This window comes from Vidua chalybeata, chromosome Z, assembly GCF_026979565.1.
Source record: "Vidua chalybeata isolate OUT-0048 chromosome Z, bVidCha1 merged haplotype, whole genome shotgun sequence".
NCBI lineage: Eukaryota > Metazoa > Chordata > Aves > Passeriformes > Viduidae > Vidua > Vidua chalybeata.
The window spans coordinates 72,519,885-72,544,247 of record NC_071570.1 but is presented as its reverse complement, the minus strand read 5'-3'; the positions used below and the strand labels follow the sequence as shown (position 1 = coordinate 72,544,247).

Sequence of the window (24,363 nt, the reverse complement as noted above, 5' to 3'; positions counted from 1 at the left end):
CCGCCGCCGGCGTCGCCCCTCGGGCCGAGCAGCTGCGGCCCCCGATCCGTGTGGAGCCGTGTGGGGCCGTGTGGGGCCGTGTCGGGGCCGTGTCGGGGCCGTGTGGGGCCGTGTGGGGCCGTGTCGGGGCCGTGTGGGGCTGTGTCGGGGCCGTGTCGGGGCCATGTCGCGACACAGGCGGGTTCCGCGGCGGCAGCCCGGCGGGGCTGCGGGGGACTGGGCTGCCGGCGCCGCGGGGCGCGCCCGGGCCGAGGCCCTCAGGGAGGTCGGCGTGGACGAGGTGGTGGAAATGGCGGTGCAGCTCGCCCTGGAGCGGTTCCGGAGCGGGGACGAGGCGGGTGCGCGGCACAGCCCGGCCCGGGGGCAGCCTGCGGCTGTTGGGAGGGCGCTGGCAGCGGGTCAGGGAGGGGATCCTGCCCCTCTGCCCGGCCCTAGTGAGGCACGGCTGGGGTGCTGTGTCCAGCTCTGGGCTCCCCAGCACAGAGACAGGGAGCCACTGCAGGGGTCCGGCAGAGACCACTGAGATGAGATGAGAGGTCTGGAGCATCTCTTACCAGGAGAGGCGTGGGAGTTGGTCCTGTTAAGCCTAGAGGAGACTGAGAGGGGATCTCACTAATGCATATGAAGATCTTCAAGATGAGTCCCAGGAAGGCGGTGCAGACTTTTTGGTGGCAGGACAAGGAGCCATGGCCATAACTTAAAACACAAGAAGTTCCACCTGAACATGAGGGAGAACTTCTTTCCTTTGAGAGTGGCAGAGCACTGAAACTGCTGCCCAGGGAAAGCGCTGAGTTTCCCCCTCTGGAGACATCCCAAACCCTAGCTGTGTTCCTCTGTCAGCTGCTCCAGGTGACCCTGCAGGGGGTTGCACTGGCTGGTCTCCCTTCCAATCCTAGCAATTCTGTGGTTCTGTAACACTGAGTTGTCAAGATTAGTGCCTGTTGCATTGTTACTGTTTTCTCATTATTATTTATCATTCTTCTAGAGATGGAATTTCCTTCTAGTTTCACTAGTACTGAAAGAGCATTTGTTCACCGTCTCTGTCAGTCTCTCGGACTGGTATCTAAAAGCAAAGGGTGAGTCAGGGTACAATTTTCAGTTTTTTGGTGCAGACCAATAGAATTTCAGAACTAATGATAACCTGAGTGATGTTTTCAACATACTCAACTGTGTTGCAAGGAATAGTATTAGAGAAAAAAGTGTAAAAGAGAAATGAGCATCTGTGTTCGTTGCTGTATGCATGCTTGGAAAAGTTTGTGACATGCCTTTTGGGACAGCTTGCTTTTATACTTTGTGGATTTAATGGCTCCATTAAAAAAGCTTCTCACTGTGATTTCTGTTTTTTTTTTTTCCCAAAGATTTTGCATAGCATCTCCTACCTTGACAGATCAAAGTCAACCTAGAGTAGGTTCCTTTTTCCTAAAATATGTTTTCTTCTCCCGCCGACAGAAAAGGAGCCAATCGCTACCTGACTGTAAGGAAGAAGGATGTATCAGAGGCACACGCAGGCATGACTTGTGGCTTGGCTCTCCGTACGAAACACGCTGTTCGGAGTCTGATTCAGCGCTTTCCCGTCACAAATAAGGAACGCACGGAGCTCCTGCCAAGGACAGAGCGAGGAAATGCCTGTGCTGTTGAATCTGGTACGTTGGGCGTGTGTTCTGCTTTGGACTTGTCCATGGCCACCACTTGGAAAAACCACCTGCAGCCCAAAGACAAAAGAAACCTCTTTCTGTTCTGTCCCCTCTCATGTCCTAACAGACACCTTCTTGCAAACGCATTAATTTTCCTTACTTTTAAGGTCTTTTAGAACTGGTGCTGTGAGGAACTTGGGAAGTCATATCATGCACATGGTGATGTCCACCTTGTGTTGTGTTAATTTAGAATCTTTGAGCCAGTTCCAGCCAAATCTTTTTGGAAGCACAGTTTGAAATGTGGCTCCATAAAAGTTCTGTGAGGTGGGATTGAAGAGTCAGTGTTCCCCTGCTGCTGTAAGAACACCCATATGAGAAAATGAAGTTGTCTGTTCTGCTTGTAGAAATTAATGTCCTTGATAAATGAAGAACTTTAAATTTTATTTCTTCATCTCTACAAAATAGATTTGGTCCTTAAGAGACTACTGTCCAGACTTCTTGCTTTCTTGAATATGGAAGAGTTCACTGAAAGACAAACTTCTGATAAAATGTTGGTTTTTTTTTTAAAAAAGCAAGGTTTTAATCTAGATTATTGCTTTAGCAGCTACAAGTGGAAGAGTTTCAGTGTGTTTCTGTGTGCAGAGATGGGTGCAGTGAACAGAAAACACTTGTACCAATATGCCTTGTTTAATGGCATGGTTCTGATAGGTGGTGTCTGTTCTTGAAGTGCTTCCTTTGCTGTTATTTCCAATTGTTTCAGTTGTTTAATAGGATTGTTTAATGAACAGAGGGAAGCTATAATGCAATGTCTTAGGAATGTAAGGGATAAGTTAATGAGCAGTGTAATATTTGCCTTTCTCCGCATCTCAAGAATGTATTTTTAGCTCTCCCGATCTCTTAGTCTGTGTTTGTCTTGGTACAACAGAGGTTGAAATTTAGTATATGAATCTGTTACTGACATTACATATGTATAATTGAGTTTACAGCAAGCTTTTCATTCTTCTGGAAGATAATTCTCAAGGAATTAGAGAGTAGCACTTGCAATGATGGATGTGAAGTAGCTGCCTCAGAAGATGTGCCCGTTTGTTGGCTACTTATGCACTGCTTTGTAACACATCACACTGCTGTGTGGGGGCCAGGACTCTTGATACAGCATGCTTGCATTAGTAGGATTTCAGGCAAAGGCGTGGAATAGCTTCAAGGTTTACCCCTGGAAGTGTGTATTTCTAGGGAGAACTGCAGGTGTGAAATGTGGGCGCAGATACAAGGGCCACCAAAATACACCGGGCTGTGTTCTCTGGTTTAGTTTCTGTTTCTCCTTTTGCTCTTTGTGGGCTTTTTTGACTTGGAGCAATGCTCTGGAAGAGTCTGGTTTTGTTCAAAATACCTATGAAAGTAATAACTGTTTTGAAAGATATTTATTTCAAGCACTGCAGGAGGACATGTTGCTATAAATATGACTTCTAAATGTGTGATGGGTTTGTCACTTTACCCACAGGGATGCATCCAAAGTCAGCAATGTTAATTTTTCAGTACAGTTTTTGAGCAGTGTTTTTCTGTGACCTTCCTCTGTATCTGCATAAATAAACTTTTACCTTGTCTTCACAGAAAACAAAGAAGTAAACAAGATAACTTTTCGACTTAATGATGGTATCCCCCAGGTCCCAGTGAAAAGAGGGGAATCAGAGTTTGATTCCTTCAGGCAGTCACTACCAGTTCTTGAAAAACAGGAAGAAATTGTCCAAATAATAAAGGACAATCAAATTGTTTTGATCCTAGGAGAGACTGGATCAGGAAAAACTACGCAAGTATGTTTCTTCAATTAAATAAAAACTAGAACAGTATTTATGACAATTGTGTAATATTTGTGATATGGGATATTTTGATGCTATTTTAAGGCTTTTCTTTCCCTGTATGATTGAAAATCTTGTTCCAATTCACTTTCTTGCTTTTGAAACACTAAGCCAGTAGATAGGTACTAAAAGCATAAATGATTCCTCACAATTTTCTGGTAGATACAATTTTTTCATTAAAACAATACAAAATATTGAAGGGAAAGTGATGTTTGTATAGCCCTTTTTCTTCTAAGGTAGTTCTGTTCTTAATACCCAGAGTATTTTTTGTGTTAAAATGAGAGATTATCTACAGGACTTTTATTTTAGATTTCTCTGAAGCAGGAGGGAGACACTGCAAGTTTTTTCTTTAAAAAAAGCCTAAAGAGTTTATACGTAGAAATTTATTTTCCACTGCTTCGGGTATGCTTGCCATGATAATCCTAATGAAAAGTCTTTTGCAATGTGTAATACTGAGATGCAGTTAAATTGTTTCCCTGTGCTAACAAAGCTGTGACTGTCTCAAAAAGTAAATTTGAACCACTTCTTTACAGATTCCTCAATTTATCCTTGATGACTGCTACAAGAATGGAACTCCCTGTCGTGTGTTCTGTACTCAGCCCAGACGTTTAGCAGCTGTTGCTGTGGCTGAAAGAGTGGCAGCAGAAAGAAGAGAGAAGATTGGCCAGACAGTTGGTTACCAGATCCGGTTAGAAAGCAGGTACTAATGGTATTTCTGAGTGCCAGTTGATCTTGTGTTGGTCTTGTGCATCTTGTGTACAGGTAAACTGCAGTGTGTTTGGGTTGCAGCCTCCCAGATGGGATATGTTACTGCAGGTAAGGAATACGTAAGAGGGAAAAGGATGGCTTTCTTGCTGTGCTTTGCAGTTTCATGTAGTAGGTTGTCTTATAGAACTGAATCTCAGGTATTTTCTGTTGACTTCTTCTGCGGAGGGTATGCAAGGAAATCTTTGTCTGATTTTCAGATCAAGTCTGCACTTTCTTTTTTATTTTTTTTCTTCCCCCCTCTCTACTTGTAACAAGTGTGGATCCAAAAGTTCCGCAAGCTTTGAAGGTAGGTGTGAAGACCAGCATGCTGTAAGAAATGTTATGTAGTGTGAGTTGATAGGAGTCATAAAAGGGAAAACAACAAAATTGGAAAGCGTCTGATGAAGATGAGCATTATTGATCAGTCTAGTTTGGCCTAAATTTACTCTTCTTCAGCTTCTGTGTTTAAAACATGAAGTGAAGTAAAAGTAGAGATTTCAGTATCACTTGATGAATTTGTCTGTAAAGCAGAGCATGAATGGATTGTGTGGGGTTTTTACATCTTTGCACCGTGTAGCCAAATGACATTTCAGGGAAGGGCCAGCAGTTGGGATATGAGTGACCAGAAGATGGCAAAAGGTTGTGTTGCTTGAGTGAACAAAGATAACACACAGCTGATGAAAATGAATGCGCTTGAACAACAAAGCCGCAGTAAGAATTCAAATGTGTGTACGAAAGCTCACAAGGATATAAAGAGATGAGAAGAGCTGGTGAAGATGTATCACAAATCAGCTGGGTGATTAATATCTGGAAGTACTATGCTGGCAGAAGAAGAGCAAAGTCAGGTGAAAATGGAAGAATTGCTGGAAGCAGTGCAGGAAATCCAGCTTGAGAGGAATCAATACAATTGCTGCAGAGAAACACTGAAAGGGAGAAATAACAATATTTTGAGCTGTGGACAAAAAAAAATCTGGAATGGAGATGTTTAGAGGTGTTTATAGTAAGACAGAAGTATAATTTTTAAGGTTTTCTGAACTGTCTTCCAGAGAAGAGCTGTAGAGTACAGTACAAAGGAACTTTTCAGCTCCTTGAGAATGGCAGTACCAGAGGGAATAGTGACAATTGCTGTTTTTATTGGGACAGCTTCTTTCAGAATAGAATTGTAACATTTCAGTAGTTTGACCTTCTGAAGGAGCAGAGGATGAAGCAGATGACTTTGTGATTTAGTCAGCTGTACTGTATTGTGTCCTCAAGGCAAGGCTTTGGGAGCTGTGGGGAGGCTTCTGTGAGGAGGTGCCAGAAGCCTCTCCCGTGTGTGACAGAGCCGGTGCCAGCCAAGACAGACCTGCCTGTGGCCGAGGCTGAGCCCATCTGTGATGGTGGCAGTGCCTCTGGGACAGTGGGGAGCAGGGGAGGAAAACCTGCACAACAGAGGCAGCAGTTCAAGAAGAGCAGTGAGAGCAAGCAGGATTTCTTCACGCTTCTCTTTTACTTCCTTATTTATTAAAATTTGAATCTTATTTTTTCAATTAATCTGTTGTCTGAAGTTTTGGGGCGCAAGCACTACAAATTGTTAGGAAATGTGTGGGAAAAGGCACCGGTTAAAAACAAGTGGTGTGCAGGAGTCTTTTGGGGAGAGAACTGTAATTCCTCTTGTGGTCAGCAGCTGCTTTAATTTTTGATCCCTGGAAAGCCAGCTGCCTTTAAATGGTGCAAAGCCCCTGAGCTGTCTGTGTGATGTGTTCCATAGGGTTTCTCCAAAGACACTGGTAACATTCTGCACTAATGACATGCTCCTTGGCACACTGATGGCAGGAGACAGCACCCTCTCCACCGTGACCCATGTTATTGTGGTGAGCATCCTGTGGTCTTTCATGTGGGATGGGGCAATACGTATTGCCTTGGAAAATGAGGTCCTCATTTGTTTTATTTAGATTTGCTGAGCACTTTAGGTGTTTTTGTTTGGTAGAAGATGAATCAGCTTTAGAGACTTTCTGAGTCCTTAGAGTAGCATGCATGTTTTGTGGATTTTGGTGTTTTTCTGCGTGTTTGTGTTTTTTCCTGTAAAAATAGTTTATTTTCATGGCAATGATTAATTGTGGAATCAGGAGGAGTGGAGAAAGACAGAAGTGTAAATTTTTCTGAACTTCCCCTGTCAGCAGCAAATCCTTAGGGAGGCTTACATGGATGTGGTTCAATGTGATTGTCTCAGAATTTCTGTTATCATTTGTTTTAGCAACAGCAGGTTTTCAGTCCATTTGTTTGCCCAGAGTTTTCTAGATAATGTGGAGTCTAATGGCTAACAAATGATTCAGATGTGTTCCTTTATGAGTATGCTAATATTCCTATTGTGGAATTTAATAAGGAAGGGGAACTAGAATGCTTATGGCAAGACTGAAGTCCTGAAGGTTAAAAGATAAGTTTAGGTGCCTGCCTGTTTATCAAAGTTAAAAAGGCATGAGAATGATCTATGCATTCTTGATGTCAGCCTACAAACCTTGTATTTTGAGTCCTTGTTTCCTTCATTCATAATAGAAATCAAAACAGAAGAATGACAAAGATGATGAATCAGTTAGGTGCCTTAATTTATAGGCTTTGTGTGGCTTTGACTTGTCTAAGCAATCTGTCTGTTTTTCTGATTATGTGGTGTCATCCATTTCTTTAAATGCTCATCAGTGGTGAAGTGAGAATTTATGAAAATAAGATTTGTAGGATTTGTGGTTTGGGGCGTTTCCTTGAAATTTGGCTTCAAATACAAAATCAGAGAGGTCTCAGATATTCACTTTAGCCTCTAAAGTTAAGGTGCGTACAGCTTCAGCATTGCAATGCCCTCAGCGCTGATAAAAACTTCTTGAAGTGGTTTTTTATTTGCTTATGGATAGTTTTTTAAAAAAACCCTATTACTTAAACTAGACTTACACATTTTAAGGCCTCTGTAATGTGCCACCAAATCATGTATTTTATTTTTTTAGAAAAGTTTGTTTTTGTCAGAAGTTATGATCCTGAATCTATGATGGCTTTTTATCTCTTTTTTTTTCCTTTTGTTACAGGATGAAGTACATGAGAGGGATAGATTCAGCGACTTCTTGCTAATAAAACTGAGAGATGTGCTGCAAAACCAGCATCATTTAAAACTAATTCTTTCTGGTGCTGCTGTAGATACAAATCTCTTTATTAGGTATTTTGGAAGCTGCCCAGTAATACATAGTAAGTCTTGATCTTAACTCTTAAATCTGAGTATAGCTGCCCTGAGACTCAGAGATCTTACTAAACTGTAGCAAACTATTCTGAGTAAAGGCGGGTGCTGAATACACTGAGAGTTCCAGGAATCCTTGTTCTTTGTGTATTCAGGTTTCTTGTTTCTTGACTATTTGCACCTCGTTCAGAGTGAAGTGTTTTAGTCACTGGGAGTTCTGTACATGCAGGTACATCCTGCCCCCCTCCACTGTTAACTGAAGAAGTGGGAAGAGGTTATTGAAGTGCTGTCTTCATGCTGATACAGGACTTAGGAGCTACATGAGTGTGATACATATTAATACATTCCAGTAGAATCTCACTCTTCAGGCTTGGTGAAGGTTGTTACTGGTTGCTGGATGAAACACAGCTAACTGTAGCTGTTCAGTTCAGAAATACAGGCTCAGGCAGATCGGGTTTCACATGAAAAAAGAATGACATGATTCTTTGATTTAAAGAAAATTAGTAGCCCTTCATCTAGGTGAATATTCAGAAAAGGCATCCAGTTTCTCTTAGTTTGTGTTCAGACTCAGTTACCTGCAGTTAGATTACATTCAAATGCAAAGAAAAGTTACCATTATTGCTGTTTTAATTTCATGTGACTGATCTTTAGTAGAGGCAAAATATAAATGTGTGGGAGATGGGGGGGGTTTTGTGGGTTTGTGTTTTTTTCCCCACGCTCCTGGCTTGAAGGTTTTCTGCATGGGCGACCTGCTCTGGCACCTTGCAATCCTCTTACTTTTTCAACAATAATGTCCAAGTTGAATGTGTTTTGAAAAGTAGCTTTTAAGAGAAATGCTTTATTTGACAATCAGGTAGATGCTCTGCATGTCAGCCTTTTTAAAAAAAATCTCAACAGTTTTAGGAAGTGGGATTGCTTACTGGTTTATTTTAACAAATGTTTGTGAGAGGAAACCTCTTTTTCCTAATTTTTTTTTACAGATGGAAGTGTTTAGTTCCCAGTTTTGAATTTCTGCCTAGTAAAATAAGGCTTGCAACTTGTTGGAGACAGGAATCTGGAAATTACACATGCTTTCATATTCTCTGAATTTTTTTTGCAAGCGAGAGCCTCAGTTGTGATTGTTGTGTGGCTTTCCAGTTTACTCTTTTTGCAGCTTCCTGTTCTTTCAGATCAGTCAATTTGTGTTGGAAATTCTGATGGCAATCTCTCCAGTTTACCACAGTGCTTGTGCTGGTTATGTAACAGGCCAATAACAATTGAAAAGATGGTTTCCTCCCTTTTTTTTTTTGGGTTTTTTTTTCCTTTTTTTGAGAATTTAAGAACTAAAAGAAGAGTCTTTGTCTGTTAATGTAATGTAAAAGGTTTGATTCTCCTTCAGCACTATGGCTGACAAAATCCTGACCACAGAAACCAACATTTTGTAGCTGTGGATTGCTGTAGTACACAGAGCTTGTGCTCAGTGTTGGAAGGCTTCCTCTGTGACAGCTTCTAAAACTATGTGAATTGTGGATTGCTCTTTCTGAAGGAAAATCCGGAGTGATCCTGAGTCAGCTTAAGGGACAAGGAATCAAAATGCATAGATTTGAATTCTTCATGCAAAAAGCATCCTTTAATGTCCACAGATAAGGTCTAGAAAACAATCATGTTGAAAAAGAATTCAGGATAAATTTTGAGAAGGTAAAGGCCACTGGGATGTCTCATCTGTCAAGAAGTATTCAGTAAAGAAAGCTCAGCTTTGCTGAATAAGTTGAGGACATGGAGATAAGGCTCTCTTCTCACATACTTCTGATGAAAAGAAAGTAGTTCAGTACAAAGATGTACTGTCTCCGTGTGGAACCTTGCAAAAAGCTGTATTAATTGCTTATTAATTCATGAAATGTTAAATCCAGGTGGCAGACTTACATGGCGAGTTCTTGTTTGTAACCCTAAACAAAAATGGCTGTTCTCTTTTTCTCATTTAAAAAAATTCATAACTGTCAGTCTTATGAACATCTCTTGCTGTAACACTTGATAAAATTGAAGAGGTTGAGGAGAAACAAGGGGGCATTTTACTTTGGAAATGTTTTGTTTTGTATAATTCTGAGTAAAATAAACTGCAGTGAAGATAGTTTTTGAAAAAATGAATGCTGTAAGTGAAGCTAGTGAATATATAATCTTTTATGGATTTTTTTCTATTTTAGTCCAAGGGAGGCCTTTTGAAGTTAAAGAGTTGTTTCTGGAGGACATTTTACGAAGCACTGGGTATACAAACAAAGAGATGGTGAAGTACAAAGAAGAGAAGCAGCAAGGTCGGTGGACTTGTTAATTGTAAGGGTTGGCCATGAGAATCATTGGTTGATTGAACAAACAATTAACAGGATTCTTTTCTGTTAAAATTCCAAAGTCAGGAGATTAAATGAGATGTGATTAGATGACAGCAAGTATTTTTAAGCTCTCAGTATTTACATTACTGAAATAGTTTATGCAATTAATGAAAAAAATCACTTTGATTTGGTGGTTGCATTCTTTTTTCTTTCAGTTGATAAATGTCATCTGTTTTCTAATTATTACTCTGTAGAGTTATAGAGAACTGGGGGCTGTGCCCACATGAATACTAAAGAAGCACAGGATGCTCTGTACCTTTGGGTGCAAATTAAAGTGCAGCAATTAAAGCAGGCAGGATTTTGTACAATCTTGCACTGAATGGACAAGTTGTTCCCTTCAGTAACATTTTTCACTGCTTTCTTCAGGCATGGATGTATTTTTTGTGTTAACACTCTTGAGCTAAACATCATTGGTTTTCAGTTGATTAAGTAGATACTGCTTCAGAAGTTTTCCTGGCACCTGAAAGTAATGATCCCAGTGATTATTTAAAGAAATAAAAAAAAAAAAAAAATGCAAACCCCAAAGCTATAACATACAGTCCTAACTGGATAGTTATCACAGTGCTCATCTCTGATCACTGGGGAGAGAAAAGTTCAGTTAAGAGACTGGTGTTTTCTAATGTTTCTTCCACTTGTGTAGAAAAATAAGTTGTTACGTGCAGGGACTGTCTCGCTTGTCTTCAGCATTCCATTTCTGGAAAAAGATCTGGGCTGAGATTGTGTGGAAGGTGATTACTTAAGGAAGACCCTTTGAATGCAGTAGTTTGGAATAATGGAGGCTTGGGGGGTGAAACACCAAAGTGGTGGGTTTTACCTCGTTCTTATAGCCCTTGTTTGCAGTGTGCACTTTGGGTACCCTTAAACATGTCATTTATGTTGGACTGGTAGTAGCATTCTAGATTAAATAAGAGAGGTTGAATAGGTAAAACTTGGACCTGCTGGAACTATCTTTTTTAGTAGAAAACAATGGATAATAAAGATGACTCAAACTTTCTTGGGGAATATTTTGCATTCTAGAAGAGAAACAGAAGTACACTCTTGCTGAGTGGTGTTCAGGTCAAGGCAACAGTAACAAAAGGACATCTCGGAGACAAAAATCGGTTCCATGGGCAAATGAGGAGTACAAATGGTTGGATGATGGTGGTGACACAGTATTTAATCAACTGGTAAGTTTTTTCTTTAGTTGGAAGAGACATTTATATTTGTGTTGTATTACTAGCCATTTAAAATCTGTTTTCTAAAGGTAGTTCTGTAGAGTCTTTGGGGATATTAACCTATTTTAAAGATTACTTGATTGGGGTGAACTGCTGTAGCTGAAGTGTGCTCTTCAGTTAGGGTGGTTGTACACAGCTTTTCCTCAGATCAAATGGCTGGACTGCCATTGTGTTAGTACTTGCATCTGACAAAATCAATGCATTGATACCTGAGTGCTGGATTTCTGGTTGCTGCTGGGAAAAATTACCATTCAAATTCTTTGTGGGTAATGTATGAGAATGAAGACAACTCTTGGAAGAGACTAATCTTTCAGTATTGTTTTTTATCTTCAGACTGAAAAAGATGTGAATTGCCTTGAACCGTGGATAGTAAAAGAAATGGATTCCTGTCTTTCTGACATCTGGTTGCATAAAGATACTGATTCGTTTGCTCAGGTGTTAAATCTTATTTTAACTGAAAATGTCAGTGGTAAGTTTCATGTGCTATTACATAAGAAAAAAGCAACCTCAACTTTACTTGGATTTTTATGGCTACTTTTCTCTCCAGTTTCAAATGTTGTTACCTTGACATTCTGATACCTACTGAAAAAATGGATAGGGCTAGCAGAATTAATGAGTTGTTTAGTTAGTTGATGATGTTGTTTTCAAGTATTGACAGAAGTGTGTTTCTAAAAGAGTGTGGAATTCACATGAAGTGACTGCAGAGATAAAGTGAGGAAACAAATTCTCTTTGGGCTGGAATTTGAAAGCAATATTTGTACTATATTTAGATGAAGAAATAACATTTCTGTGGGGTTTGCTGGATTTTTTTGTTTTACTTCTCAGTTGATTATAGGCACAGTGAAACTGGTGCGACTGCTCTGATGATTTCTTCAGGGAGAGGCTTTTTGAGTCAAGTAGAAGAGTTGATCAGCATGGGAGCAAGTATCCACTGCAAATCATCTAATGGCTGGTAAAAACAGAGAAACCAAAAGATAGATTTATTTGTCAGTACAGGAGAAAGAAAGAAAATTCTTTACATCTAAATTAATTTGCTAACTTATCACACTGCTCTAAGAACTATAGATTTTGACAGCCTAAACAATTTCTAACTCCTGTTAATCACATTGTTTTCTGTAAATTCTAAATTGAATTCTTAATTACATGGTCTTGATTATGAGCTATGAACTTTGTTTCAGTAGGTCTTATTGAAGACACTGCTTAGCAGAACAACTGTAATCTACTGAATTGGACCAAAATGTTTGGCAGTTTGTATTTTCATGGAGTTACCTGTATCAGAAGATCTTTCTGTTACGTTTCTAAGTATGTTGTAGCATGTAAAAATATTTGTGAATCTGTAGAAACTCAAGTTCTGTGGTCATGGAGTATGTCTTCATCTAAGCAGGGAAGTACAGTTTGTAACTGTAGTATGGAATGATAAGAATTAGGATTCCAGGGGTCTGATATCTGGTACTAATATTTGAAAAACTTGGGAAGAAATGCAGTTTAAAGGTGTAAAACAGTGAAGTGCATTGTGAGGAGGACAGCTTCTGAAAGACCTGAAATAGCCAAATGTTAAGCCTGGGGTGTGACTTTTGGAGATGACTTCAAGGGTACTGCAAACAGGCAGATCTGATCTCTGGACATTGTTGTGGGCTTTTTAAAGGAATGGCACCTCCTTCCTCCTCATTTCCTTGTGCATGTTTGCAGGTGCTCCTGTGTACAAGGACGTTCTTTTGTGGTAAAGAACTGTAGTTACCTAAAAGTCAGATAGCTGTTAACACCTATTTCAAATGGGAAGTTGAAGATCCAGCAATAACTGAGAGATAACTGAGAGAAATGGGTACAAAAGTCTGGTGTCAATTGCCTCACCTGATGTGCTCTTCATCTTCATCTTTTGAAGTGAAAAATCTAATAAAACGACTTGTGCAACTCTTTCAGGATGGCTGTGGACTGGGCTAGGCACTTTGGACAGACAGAGGTTGTTGATCTGTTGGAATCCTACAGGTAAGCTGTAACTGTTTTGCAGAAGGAGTTGTATATGATAGTGGTGGGGAATTTGAGGTTTGTGTTCTTTTAATCAGAACAGGTTTTAGCTTTTCATGCTGTAAAATCTGGACTGAATAGCAATACCCTTTTTTTTAAGAATAGGAATATTTCAAAACCAAACAAGTTTGTACTCAGTATCGTATTGTTTATGTTTGCACAACTTGCTAATTGTATGCTATGTGCCATTTTCTTTTCACATGCTTACTTTGCAAACAGATCTGTCATGTGTTTTTATCTGTATATTTTTTATACGCAATAGGCATGTTAAAGAAAATTGACAGAAGTAATGTGTACACTAGGCCAGTCAAGAATGCTTTTCTGATTAACTTACAGTTATCATAGTTGAGGTAGTGTTTTGTAAAGATTATATTTATTATAATTTCTCTTAGTGCAGTTTCTGCTAGGGGGAAATTTTTGGAGAATATGTATCTCTTAAATATTTTTCCTTGAACAGATAAACGAGAAGTATCTTTACACTTTCATTTGCTTATGGTTGTGTTTCAATGAAGCTGAAGAAAACAGAAGTTAGCACTAATAAATGAAGGGGCATCCTTTGTTGGGTTAACATTGAAATCAGTGAACAGCAATAGTATGGTGGTTCCCTTCTGCTACACTTCAGCATTAGAATTCAAGACCAATAGTCGTGTTGTTCTTGATCTAAGTTTGAGTTGATGGCTCAATGCAAACCCGAAGGGGCAGCCTTGACTCTGGTGTATTTTTCTGTTACAGCGCTTCATTTGCATTTGGAAATCTGGATGAAAGTTCCCTGGTCCAAAATAGTGGTAGTGACCTTAGTGCAGAGGACAGAGAACTACTGGCAGCTTATCATCATAGTTTTGATGATGAAAAAGTGGATCTGGATCTGATAATGCACTTACTTCACAGCATCTGTCATAGTTGTGATGCAGGTAGGTAAATACCCAACCAGCTGTTGTGGCTTTGGCTTCTGATGAATCGTGCTCTTTTTTCAGCAATCCCCAAACGTTAAAACCTTCTGAGTGCTAGTCGACACGTATTTGAATTTTCTGTTTAACTTTGCAAACCCACTTCCTTTTTTAGGAGCAATTTTAATATTTCTTCCTGGGTATGATGAGATAGTGAGCCTCAGGGACCGCATTCTTTTGGATGACAAGAGATTTGCTGCTAATGCTCACAGGTAAAACCTTTAGTTGCTGTGGCTTTTCATTGCTTCTTTTCAGGAGCCTTAAAATGTTCCTTTTGTCTTGCATTAGATACCAAGTTTTCATGCTTCATTCAAGTGTGCAGACTTTGGATCAGAAGAAAGTGCTTGAAACTCCACCTTTTGGCATCCGCAAAATTGCAAGTATTAGAGGACTTTGTCCGATGCTACAATGATCTGTTTTGCCTTTGCTTTTACAGTGACTCTAGTTTTGGTGGTTTTGGTTTTTTTTCTTTGCAGATTCTTTCTACTAATATTGCAGAAACCAGCATAACAGTCAATGATGTGGTGTTTGTCATTGACTCAGGCAAGGTGAAAGAGGTAGGATTGCCTTCAATTTTCCTAGTGCAATTCTAAAACACACAGTGCATAAACTTTGGGGAACTTGGTTTTTTTTTCTTTTTACTTTACATGAAAATGAAAAAAAGCTTTTACTAGCTGAGAGCTACTGCCTGTCAGGCAACAGTCCCCGCTAAAAAGTTTCAACATCCATTTGTTTGAAGACAAATACTGTAAATAGCTAGCTGTCTAAAAAACCTTGTAAAAGCTAATCTAGCTTGATGTATTAATGGATCTTTCTCTTTCACAATTTAGTATTTCTGCTGGATTTTTAAAACAAGTCCTCAGTTTAGACTACCACCTTCCTGAGACTTAGAGAGCACTGGGAGTTCCTTTTGTCCTACTATTGTATCAAGTCCAAAAATAATCCATGAAGTTTTTAAGCAGTTTTTTTTGCTGTGTTCAGTGCCCATTCCTAATTACTTGTTCAAGAAAAGTGAGAACACACAATGAGGCAATTTAAGACCTAGTGTACAGCTTTGAAAATGAAATTGGATTTCATAGGTGATATGCACACCAAATTTCTGAGGTTCTCATAAAGTGTTTTTTTTTTGTAATTGTACATCAGTCTAAGAAAACAAGTAGGTAATTTCCAAGTGAGATAAAAAGGAAAACTTTATTTGGTATAATAATGTAGTTTTACCTGCTTTGTGATATCTCAGAACACAGATTTGACATAGCTTTTACTGACTTGCAATTACCTATTGACTAGAAAATGTTGACTTTCACAAACTGTGGAGCATTAAGGTACTACAAAGGAGATACCATCCTAAATTCACTTGAAACTGAGAAGGTACCTTTGTTGCAGAAGCTACTGTATATCTATTAGTGTTTCATACTTTTTAGGAAACTTCTGTTGGTAATCTAAATAACTAGTAACTTTTATTTCATGTACCCTGTTGAGTTTTCAGTTTATATTCCTTTCTTTGTTTTTCTAGAAGTCTTTTGATGTGCTGAGTCGTGTTACAGTGCTAAAAATGGGCTGGATTTCAAAAGCCAGTGCTGTCCAGAGAAAAGGCAGGTAATAAATGCCTCATACTGGTTTCCATTTTGCAGATATCCACAATCTGTGTTTCGAATAAAGCACACAACATAGTAACTGTTTCTAGCCTAGTCCAGTGTGTAGGGTCAGTATGTATTTCCTTGGAATAATTTCCCAAGTTGTAGAAGAGTGATGCTCAGGCATTTCCCAAAGGTCTGGGTTGTTTTCCCCCCATTAATTTGTTCTCCTTCCTCTTTCTCCCATGTAGCACTAGCAGTCACAGTGTCCAGTGGGGTGTTTTCACATCTTGTCTGTGGGCAGAGGACTGCCTGTTTCACTTTCTCCAAGCTATCCATGACTTAACAGGCCATGATTATATTCTTCCCAACACTGTGGGTGAGGGCTCAGAAGTTTATGTAGCAACAAATGCCTGTTTAATCAGTCATACTGGCATTAAGCTGCACATTTGCACAGAGATGTATATGAATGAGAGAACTGGCTGTCTCTCATTCACTCACAAGTTATTTAATCTTTATTTTGCCTTTTACTCCAAGCATCACTTCTGTTTGGGGGATGTGAGAGGAAGAAATAAGGTTTGCAACTGATTCCTTACAACAAGGGATGATTGAGATTTGGACTGGTCTTAAGTTAGCAAAAACCCCACAGCACTTTACATTAGATAAGCCTTGTTTTTCTTTCTCCAGATTTCTCAGTGTTGGGTTAAAATTACCATAAAAAATTGCCACACTCTCAAAAATAACTCCTGATTGGAAAACTCTCACTTTGTGTGTGACTGACAACACTGTCTTCATAGAACTGCTTCTTCTTTTCCATTCTGAGTTTCTGTGTCTCTTTGTGGGCCTTAGGTTTTGTTTTTAGAAAGAAATCCTCATTTTCACCACTTCCCATATTTTATTTTCAAGGGCTGGGCGCTGTCAGCCTGGAGTCTGCTTTCGTCTCTTCAGCAGGCTGCGATTTCAGAATATGTTGGAATTTCAATCTCCAGAACTTCTAAGAATGCCGCTTCAGGTGCATGTTCAGTTAGAAACTGTAACTTTAAAAAATACAATGTCCTCAAACCATACTATTAATTGCAACAAATCATGGGTTTGGGGTTGTTTCCAAATCTTGGTAATCTTTTTTGTTCTGCCTTTTACCTTGCAGGAGATTTGTTTGTACACCAAACTTCTGACTCCAATTAATTGTCCAGTTGTAGACTTCCTTATGAAAGCTCCTGATCCTCCGCCTGCTGTAACTGTGAGAAATGCTGTGCATATGCTTAAGGTCAGAGAAGGAATAGGTTTAGATGGTAATTGTGTTTGATCCCAAATTTGTGGTGTAGCAGTCTGTCTTACTGACTTCAGTTTGTCCTGAAGCCGTTTTTAATTACCTAAGGATGTTCTGAGTTTTTGTTTATTGTCTGTTTTCATTTTGTGTGTGGGGATGTGGTTTTCCATGTCAAGGGAAGAGAGTGCTTTGAAGTCTTGTCTCTGTTAATAGTTTCACTTGCTTTTTTAGTGTTTGGAAACAAGTCTAGTTAATGTCCAGTATTCACATCCTTTCTGCTTTCTCTGTAAAGTGATTTTGTCCACCGTACCTGTCCCCCTCTCCTTTGTTTGTTTGTTTGTTCATAAACAGACCATAGATGCCATGGACCCTTGGGAAGATCTCACTGAGCTTGGTTATCACCTCACTGAATTGCCTGTAGAGCCACACCTCGGTAAAATGGTGTTGTATGCTGTAGTTCTGAAGTGCCTGGATCCCGTTCTGACCATTGCCTGTGCTCTTGCCTGCCAAGACCCTTTTGTGCTGCCCACGCTGGCCTCCCAAAAGCGAGCAGCCGTGCTGTGCAGGAAGCGTTTTGCTGCCGGGACGTTCAGTGACCACATGGCCCTGCTCAGGGCTTTCCAGGTAGAATTTCATTTCAGAGAGTTCTGATCACAGCACACCAGCCAAGCAATGCAAATGTACCAAGCCACTTGGATGTAGAGTGGTGGACTGTGCTTAAGTCCTCGGAGAAGACTTTCTTTTTGCCTAGTGGCTTTCCTGGGTATTGGACTCATAAATTTGTGAGGGAACCCTTCTTGTAGTATGTTTTGTTGATATTTTCAAACCTTATAAAATTCTAAATGTTCTAACCATGTGCCTCTTTATATCCTACTACACTGAACTTCAAATCATGATCTTAATGTAATGATCTTTATTTCTTGTTTTAGCTTGACATAATCATCATTCTAGTGAACACGTAAAGAGAATCTAATTCTGGAGCAGAAAAAAGTATCTGGTTTGATACATTAACTTTTGGAGTGGGTTTTGCATTTTATTGACATAAATGTAATCTTTTTTAAAAAATGCAGTTTTAGTTTAAGCCCTTCAAATTAATAGGCAAATGTAAAAACGTTGTCAGGCATGGCAGAAGGCCCGCAGTGACGGCTGGGAGAGAGCCTTCTGTGAAAAGAACTTTGTATCCCAAGCCACAATGGAAATCATTGCAGGAATGAGAACACAGTTGCTTGGCCAGCTTCGAGCCTCAGGTAAAGAAGTTGGAAACAATTTTAACCTTGTTTTAAAGTCAAGCATTTAGAAATTGTAACAAAAGTCATGTTCACTGGTGTAATTTTCCTTACTTAATTTGAAATACACCTTCATGTACACATTCATGCAGGGTATGGAGTAGATGAGGAAGTGTGGCTGATCTAACTGAAAGCACCCTCATCTCCACATGCCACTGCATTTCATGTTTTAATAAATTATTCCCATTGGAAATATCTTTAATTTGTAGAAAACAGCAATATTCTGTGTTAGTATGAAACCCCTTATCAGGAAGGCTTTCAGTGTAATGGTTTCTTCTTGCTGCTGTTAAGGTTGGCAGTGGTGAAAAATGAAACAAATAAGTCGTTTATTTCACCTTTAGTTTCTAACTCCTTTTGAGAACCAAAGAGAAGCTAACGTGGCGCTGTTTTGTCTTTTTCATTTATCAGGTTTTGTGAGAGCCAGAGGAGGAGCTGATATTAGAGATGTTAATGCTAACTCTGAGAACTGGGCTGTGATTAAAGCTGCCTTAGTGGCCGGGATGTATCCCAATCTGGTGCATGTAGACAGAGAAAGCCTGCTGTTGACTGAACCAAAGGAGAAGAAAGTGCGATTTCATCCTACCTCTGTTCTTGGCCAGTCTCAGTATAAAAAGGTAAAACCACTTGGAATTCATAGTTCAAAAAACACGGCACTAAAATCTCTTACGTTTTAGAAATGTCTTTTCCTAGTTTTCAGTACGTTAAAAGCACTATGGGCATTTAACACTACAGCTTTAGAAAATACTGTTCTACTCAGCTGATAGAATTGGAGTTGTTTCATTTTTCCATTGTTTCAATTAGTCCTTTCTCTAGATGGAACAAGGCAAAATGGCAAAAAAAACCGCCCCAGTTATAAAATTGTTTTAAAGATATAATGATCCCTACTCTTAAAAGCAAGTTTTTCTCTGAAACTTTTTTTTTTTTGCATTTCTTTTTAAAGCAAAATATTTTGTTTTATCATGGTAGGATAATTTGTGAATCTGGTTGAATTCTCTCATGCTTTTTTATTTGCATGTATATTTTTATATGTATCTATTTATACATGTATTTATTTCTCAAAATACAGAATCATAGAATGGTTTGGGTTGGAAGGGACCGTAAAGCTCATCTCATTCCAACCCCTGCCACGGGCAGGGACACCTTCCACTAGTCCAGGTTGCTCAGAGCCCCCCCCAGCCTGGCCGTGAACACTGCCAGGTTGAGGCATGCACAATGTCTGTGGATAAAATGAGAGATACGTTCAAATTTACATTCATTACAGGTAGAGGGTATAATAGCCTGGTCTTACCTGCTCTTGCACAGATTGCCCCAGCAAATGGACAAGCTGCAGCCATCCAGGCCCTCCCTACAGACTGGCTTATATACGATGAAATGACGGCAGCTCACAGGACAGCAAACATCAGGTGCTGCTCTGTTGTCACACCTGTCACCGTGTCCCTCTTCTGTGGACCAGCCAGACTGCCAAGTAATGCCTTGCAGGCATCTTCATCCTTCCGAGGTACACCGGAGTCTGGATTTGGAATGTTTCCGTTGGTGTCCATCAGTGTGTGACAAGGAAAGCTTACTTTTCAGTAATATTTAATACATATATTGGCTGATTCTGGAAACAGCGCTGTTATAATTCCTGTAGTTATTCAGGAGGAGTTTGTCGGTTCTGTAAGAAATCTCTCCGTTTTGGGATTCCTTACATATTCAAGCCCATAAATGACACAGTTCCAGGGTATCAGAAACTGCAGTATAGTTCATAAGGAAAGAATGCAGCCACAATGTCTAATGATCATACTGGTACTGAGAAGTGTAGTATGTGTGTTCTTTTTCTACAGACCACTTTATTTGATACATTGAACCAGATTATTGAAACTGCAAGAATAATTTAGAAACAATCAATATGGCAAACAAGTCATGTTGCTTCTACCTGACACATACATTTTCAAGATAGGTTCTATTGATAATTTTTAATGTCAGCTAACTGCACTATTAACTGTAAGTAATAGAGAATATATAGAAATTTCCTTTTTTTCCTCAATTCAATTGAGTCCTGCTGGAATGGAAGCAAAAATAACTGCAGCTAGTTGTCATAGTTTGAATCAAACTAAAAGTCCAACTTATTTCTGAAGCTTTCCTGTCTTGCTTTTAAACTGTGAACCTTAGAGTAGTGTTTATGCTGATTGAATTGCATTTTAGAAAAATCAGGAATCCTAATTAATAGCCATATCTGTATATATATATTTCCTTACTAGGTCTTTAAATCTGCTGCTTTACTAGGAAATAGAGCCACGTGTGGTTTTGCAAACAGCTTTAGGCAAAAGTTGGATAGTGGCCTATGAATACTGGGGAAGGTACATGAGTTGAGTCACATCATATCAGTACAGGTTTTTACATAGCAGGACTTTCAGCAGGTCTGGCTACTTGATTGCTGCTATCTGGAGCAAAGACTTTCCAGTGTATTTGCAGAAAAGAAGAGGTCGTTTTACAAATGGTTACATTTAAAAGTCAATTTTAGAAGGAAAAATATTATTGCTGGTAACACAGTAGTATGCAGGTTTTTGTGTGTAAGCAGAAATAATATAGAGATGCTAATGCACCTTTTGTCTTTAATTCAGGGGGATGGGTATCTAATGATAGCAGTGACAGTGAGATGGAGGACAAAACAGCTGCTGATCTGCCACTGCTGAAGCTGGATGAATGGCTCCATCTCAAACTGGACCCTGAAGTAAGAAAGAAATTAGTCCTGGGCTTGCTTCATGTAGAAGAATTGTAAAAAGATGTGAAAAGGTGTTTGTAACATTTGAGTAGCCCAGAATTTTCTCCAAGAACGTCATGGTCCATTTGGGTCTCTCAAACCATGTACTCTGTGATTTAACCTTTACTTGTCGAGCTCGTCAGGAATTGAAGGGCTTCAATCCCCTTTGGCACAGAGTTGTCTGTCACGTGAATTCGTGTGTTCAACATCCGGGCTGCAATGCTTCATCACCTATCACCCATACCTTTCTGTTCTTTTACCTGTGAGCAAAAAGAAAGAAAATAATTAGTCACCTAAGTCAACAGTGAGAGTGCTCACCCCTCTTCCTCCCTCTTGGTGTGGGTGTCCTGTCTCTCACACAGGGAGCAGGAAAGCCTCTGCAGTCCAGATGCTGTTGGATCTGCTTCACAAACTTTCTGGGCAGTGCGCTGTTTTAAATGTCTGAGCTTGGCAGATTTGTCCCTTTCCATAGGTCAGCAGATTCTGAAGAGATTGTGCCAGACAAAAGATAATGGCTGCAAGGGACAGCAAGCTGCAGGTGACAGTGGCTGCGTAAGGGCCCTTCTGCTCCTTCTGGCCTCCTGTCCTGCCTGCATGGTGCTCCATCAGGCCATAGCATGAGCTGGGATAGCCAAAATCTGAACAAGAGCTGAGAGAACAGCCACATTGGCATATTGTGCTCTTCTTTCTCTGAGAGAATAACCAAAATCAGATCAAAAAAGGAGCACTTGAAGCTGGAGTTGCTGAAAGAAAGTTGCTGTCAGATTTTGGAAGGAGAAATTTCAAAACCTCTTTGAAATAGAAGTCTTTATGTCATTGAGGAGCTGTGGCGATGGTAGGAGGTAGTTTATGGGTCATGAAACATACAGCTTTACCAGCTCTAATAATAACACTGTCTCTCCTAGAGGTGTCCAAAAGAGCAATTTTTAAAAACTGATTTCAATGGAAGCATTCCTGATAACATGGGAATTAGACTACAGTCTTCTGAACTTAGTCATCACACTTGAGAAGGTGTCTCTTTAAGAAAAATGTCACTTAGAGCTCTTTTCCCTCAAGTATGACTGAAGAGTGCATGAGTAGAGACTGATTGGAGAGGAAGGGCATAAAGCATGAAAGGATTGGGTTTTCTCAGAAGATAAAAAGGAAAAAAAAAGTCTGTGGGTTTACAGTACAAAGCTAAGTTTAGTACTTAGAGCTAAATGAAATGTTTCAAAAATTACCTTGCACCCAAGGAAAAGAAAGTAAGTCAGCATCTTAGTTTAAATATGGATTATTCCCCTTCCCCAAGACCTTAGTCTTGCCTTTGATTGTGGGCCCTGTTTATATTAGAATGCCAGGTGCTGCCTGCTGTGAAAAAGACAGGGTCCTCTTACCTGTGTGATCTAATTTTCATCAGTATTTAACAGAACTGGAATTCACTGCAGGCTGCTGGTATGCTGCTGCAACTCAGGCAGAAGTGGCACAGCTTGTTCCTGCGTCGTATGCGAGCTCCTTCTAAGCCGTGGTCTCAGGCTGATGAAACAACTGTAAGAGCAATTACAGCTGTTCTGAGTGCTGAAGAGCAGTCTGCAGGTCTGCAGCAGCCTTCAGGAATTGGCCAGAGACCAAGACCTGTGACTTGTGAAGAACTTCCTTTGGCATCTACATGGAAGTCAACCAACAGCAGAAAAAGCTCAACAGAAACTGAATTGTCTGCCTCCTCTCATGCTGAAAAGTAAGATGTTGAGGTCGTCCGCTCACTGTAGGTTGCAATTGATGTATACAAGCTCCACTTAAATTTCTGCTAGTCATAGGAGGTGGAAACCGTGGAAATACAGTTGAAAGGTGTTATACTGTTGTGTGCTGCTTTGTAATCCCATAAAGAAGTGTTTCATACCTGGGCCTGCTGTTTGAGAGAGCTGTCAGGAATATTGTCCGTGAATTATGATGCTTGAGAAGTAGCAGAAGAGGTTTAACAGTAGCATTAAAAAGCAATGCATGATCAGTATGGGATTTTTAGTTAGGGTTTAATAGATTTTGTAGTTGCTGTAATACGTGTGGTCATGCAGTAGCTGACAGGTCGATGTAAAATGTTCAGTGACTGCTTGTGAAACTCAAGGTATGTCCTTTTTAGGGTTCCAGTGAAATCTGCTTCTCCTGCACTCCGCCAGCCAAAGAAGTACAAAGAAAAAGACATTTTGCTCTCCAGACGATCCTCAGCTGACAAACCAGCTCAGTCCTCAGTGAAGCCTGCAGAGAGCAGTAGCTGTTCCAGCCCCTGTGCTAGTCCTCCTTCTCCAGTGTCTGGAAAGGTAGAGTTCTCTAACATATCACCCTGCTCTTCCAAAGTAATAGAATTTCTTGCTGATGTCATTCTGCAATTAGGTATTTTACTGATAAATTAGGAACCTAACTTAACTTTCCATTTATAACAGCTGCATAATACTTCCTTCTGGAACTTAAAATCTAGACTAGATATCCTTGTTTCACTAGTTTAATACAGCAAAAATAATTTGTGGACTGCTGAGGTAAAGCTATGCAAAGTAGAAAAAATGAGATTTTAAAACAAAACTTGTTCTAATAAACGTGTATTAGTTTTTTCCAACTAAATGAGTATATTATACGCACACTTTGAAGTTTTTGGATTCTGCCTTACTATGACTGATTATTTTAACAAAGCACACATTTTTAATGAGATTATTGTGGTAGTTGTCCCTGTATACTTGAATAGTAGACTGCAGTAGCACTAAAGAGATCATTGAGAGGAAATTTCATGGACTCATTGGAGGATTTAGTCTTGAGTCTTTCAGCCTTTCAATAAAGACAGTGTAAAAGGAAGAAACTATGTTTCCTGAATGCAGAAATGCGGGTAGTGGGCTGTAGGCTGCACTCTAGGATGATTAATTTTGGTGTCATCTCAAGGTGTGTCAGACTTAAACCAAGTCTAATTAATCACCAGACTTTTTAATCCTATTCTGTTCTACTTGTTTTCTGCCCCTCATGGATGAATTACTGCGGAAGGGGCTAACGGCGGGCCTGTCAGCTAAAGGAGCGAGGAGAAGCTGAGAAGCAAGAAGCTGATAAGGAGCTCTCTCCAAGGCTGTTACCAAGGAGACCGAGAGAAGAGAGGAATTGAAGAAAGATAAGGAGAGAACTTCGTAGCTGGACAACGCATTTTTAGAAAGTTAGCTGAAGTCACTGTTACTTTTCACCACTGGTGTTATGTTGATTTATTGAGGCCAATAGTTGGGGTAGAAGAAGTATAAACAATTAGAAAGTATATAAAAGGTCAGCCACTGTCGATAATAAAGAGTTGCCATCTGAGACTGCGTGTGGTCTCTGCTTTGTGTCGCGACCACCTCGACAGCGACATGTGGTGATCAGCGAGTGGAACAGCCCAGTGTGAGTGCTCAGTCGAATCATCCATTTACAAGCAGTGCTTGAAATAATGTCAAATCAAACTCTGACCATGGATCTCTTAAACAGCAGCCACAGCAAACACGATCAGTAATTTACCAGATTCGATTGGCAG

At 39.9% G+C, this 24,363-nt stretch overlaps 1 protein-coding gene across 8 annotated transcripts; it reads left to right on the top strand.

Moving 5' to 3' along the window:
* The first annotated feature begins 70 nt into the window (after positions 1 to 70).
* Positions 71 to 24,155, top strand: LOC128781671 (3'-5' RNA helicase YTHDC2-like). Of its 8 annotated transcripts, none has more exons than XM_053931434.1 (27): positions 71 to 338; positions 986 to 1,076; positions 1,450 to 1,643; positions 3,243 to 3,442; positions 4,021 to 4,187; positions 5,985 to 6,087; positions 7,285 to 7,441; positions 9,611 to 9,718; positions 10,811 to 10,959; positions 11,341 to 11,476; positions 11,833 to 11,959; positions 12,928 to 12,993; positions 13,765 to 13,943; positions 14,095 to 14,191; positions 14,268 to 14,355; positions 14,456 to 14,536; positions 15,496 to 15,575; positions 16,460 to 16,565; positions 16,701 to 16,820; positions 17,175 to 17,447; positions 17,944 to 18,070; positions 18,518 to 18,723; positions 19,412 to 19,607; positions 20,713 to 20,822; positions 22,259 to 22,566; positions 22,966 to 23,143; positions 23,853 to 24,155. In XM_053931434.1, the coding sequence occupies exons 1-27, from the start codon at positions 164 to 166 to the stop codon at positions 23,895 to 23,897; spliced, it is 3,867 nt and encodes a 1,288-aa protein (XP_053787409.1). In that variant the 5' UTR covers positions 71 to 163; the 3' UTR covers positions 23,898 to 24,155. The 8 variants fall into 8 exon arrangements, with proteins under 8 accessions (XP_053787409.1, XP_053787410.1, XP_053787408.1 ...); XM_053931435.1 differs by having other exon boundaries at positions 15,493 to 15,575; positions 22,277 to 22,566; XM_053931433.1 differs by having other exon boundaries at positions 15,493 to 15,575.
* Positions 24,156 to 24,363: the final 208 nt, after the last annotated feature.

Coding starts and splice junctions, on each gene's coding strand:
- LOC128781671 (XM_053931433.1), top strand. CDS start 164: ATGTCGCGACACAGGCGGGTTCCGCGGCGGCAGCCCGGCGGGGCTGCG. Junction 13,944..14,094: donor CTGTCATAGTTGTGATGCAG/GTAGGTAAATAC, acceptor TTCCTTTTTTAG/GAGCAATTTTAATATTTCTT. Junction 22,567..22,965: donor GCCTCCTCTCATGCTGAAAA/GTAAGATGTTGA, acceptor TGTCCTTTTTAG/GGTTCCAGTGAAATCTGCTT.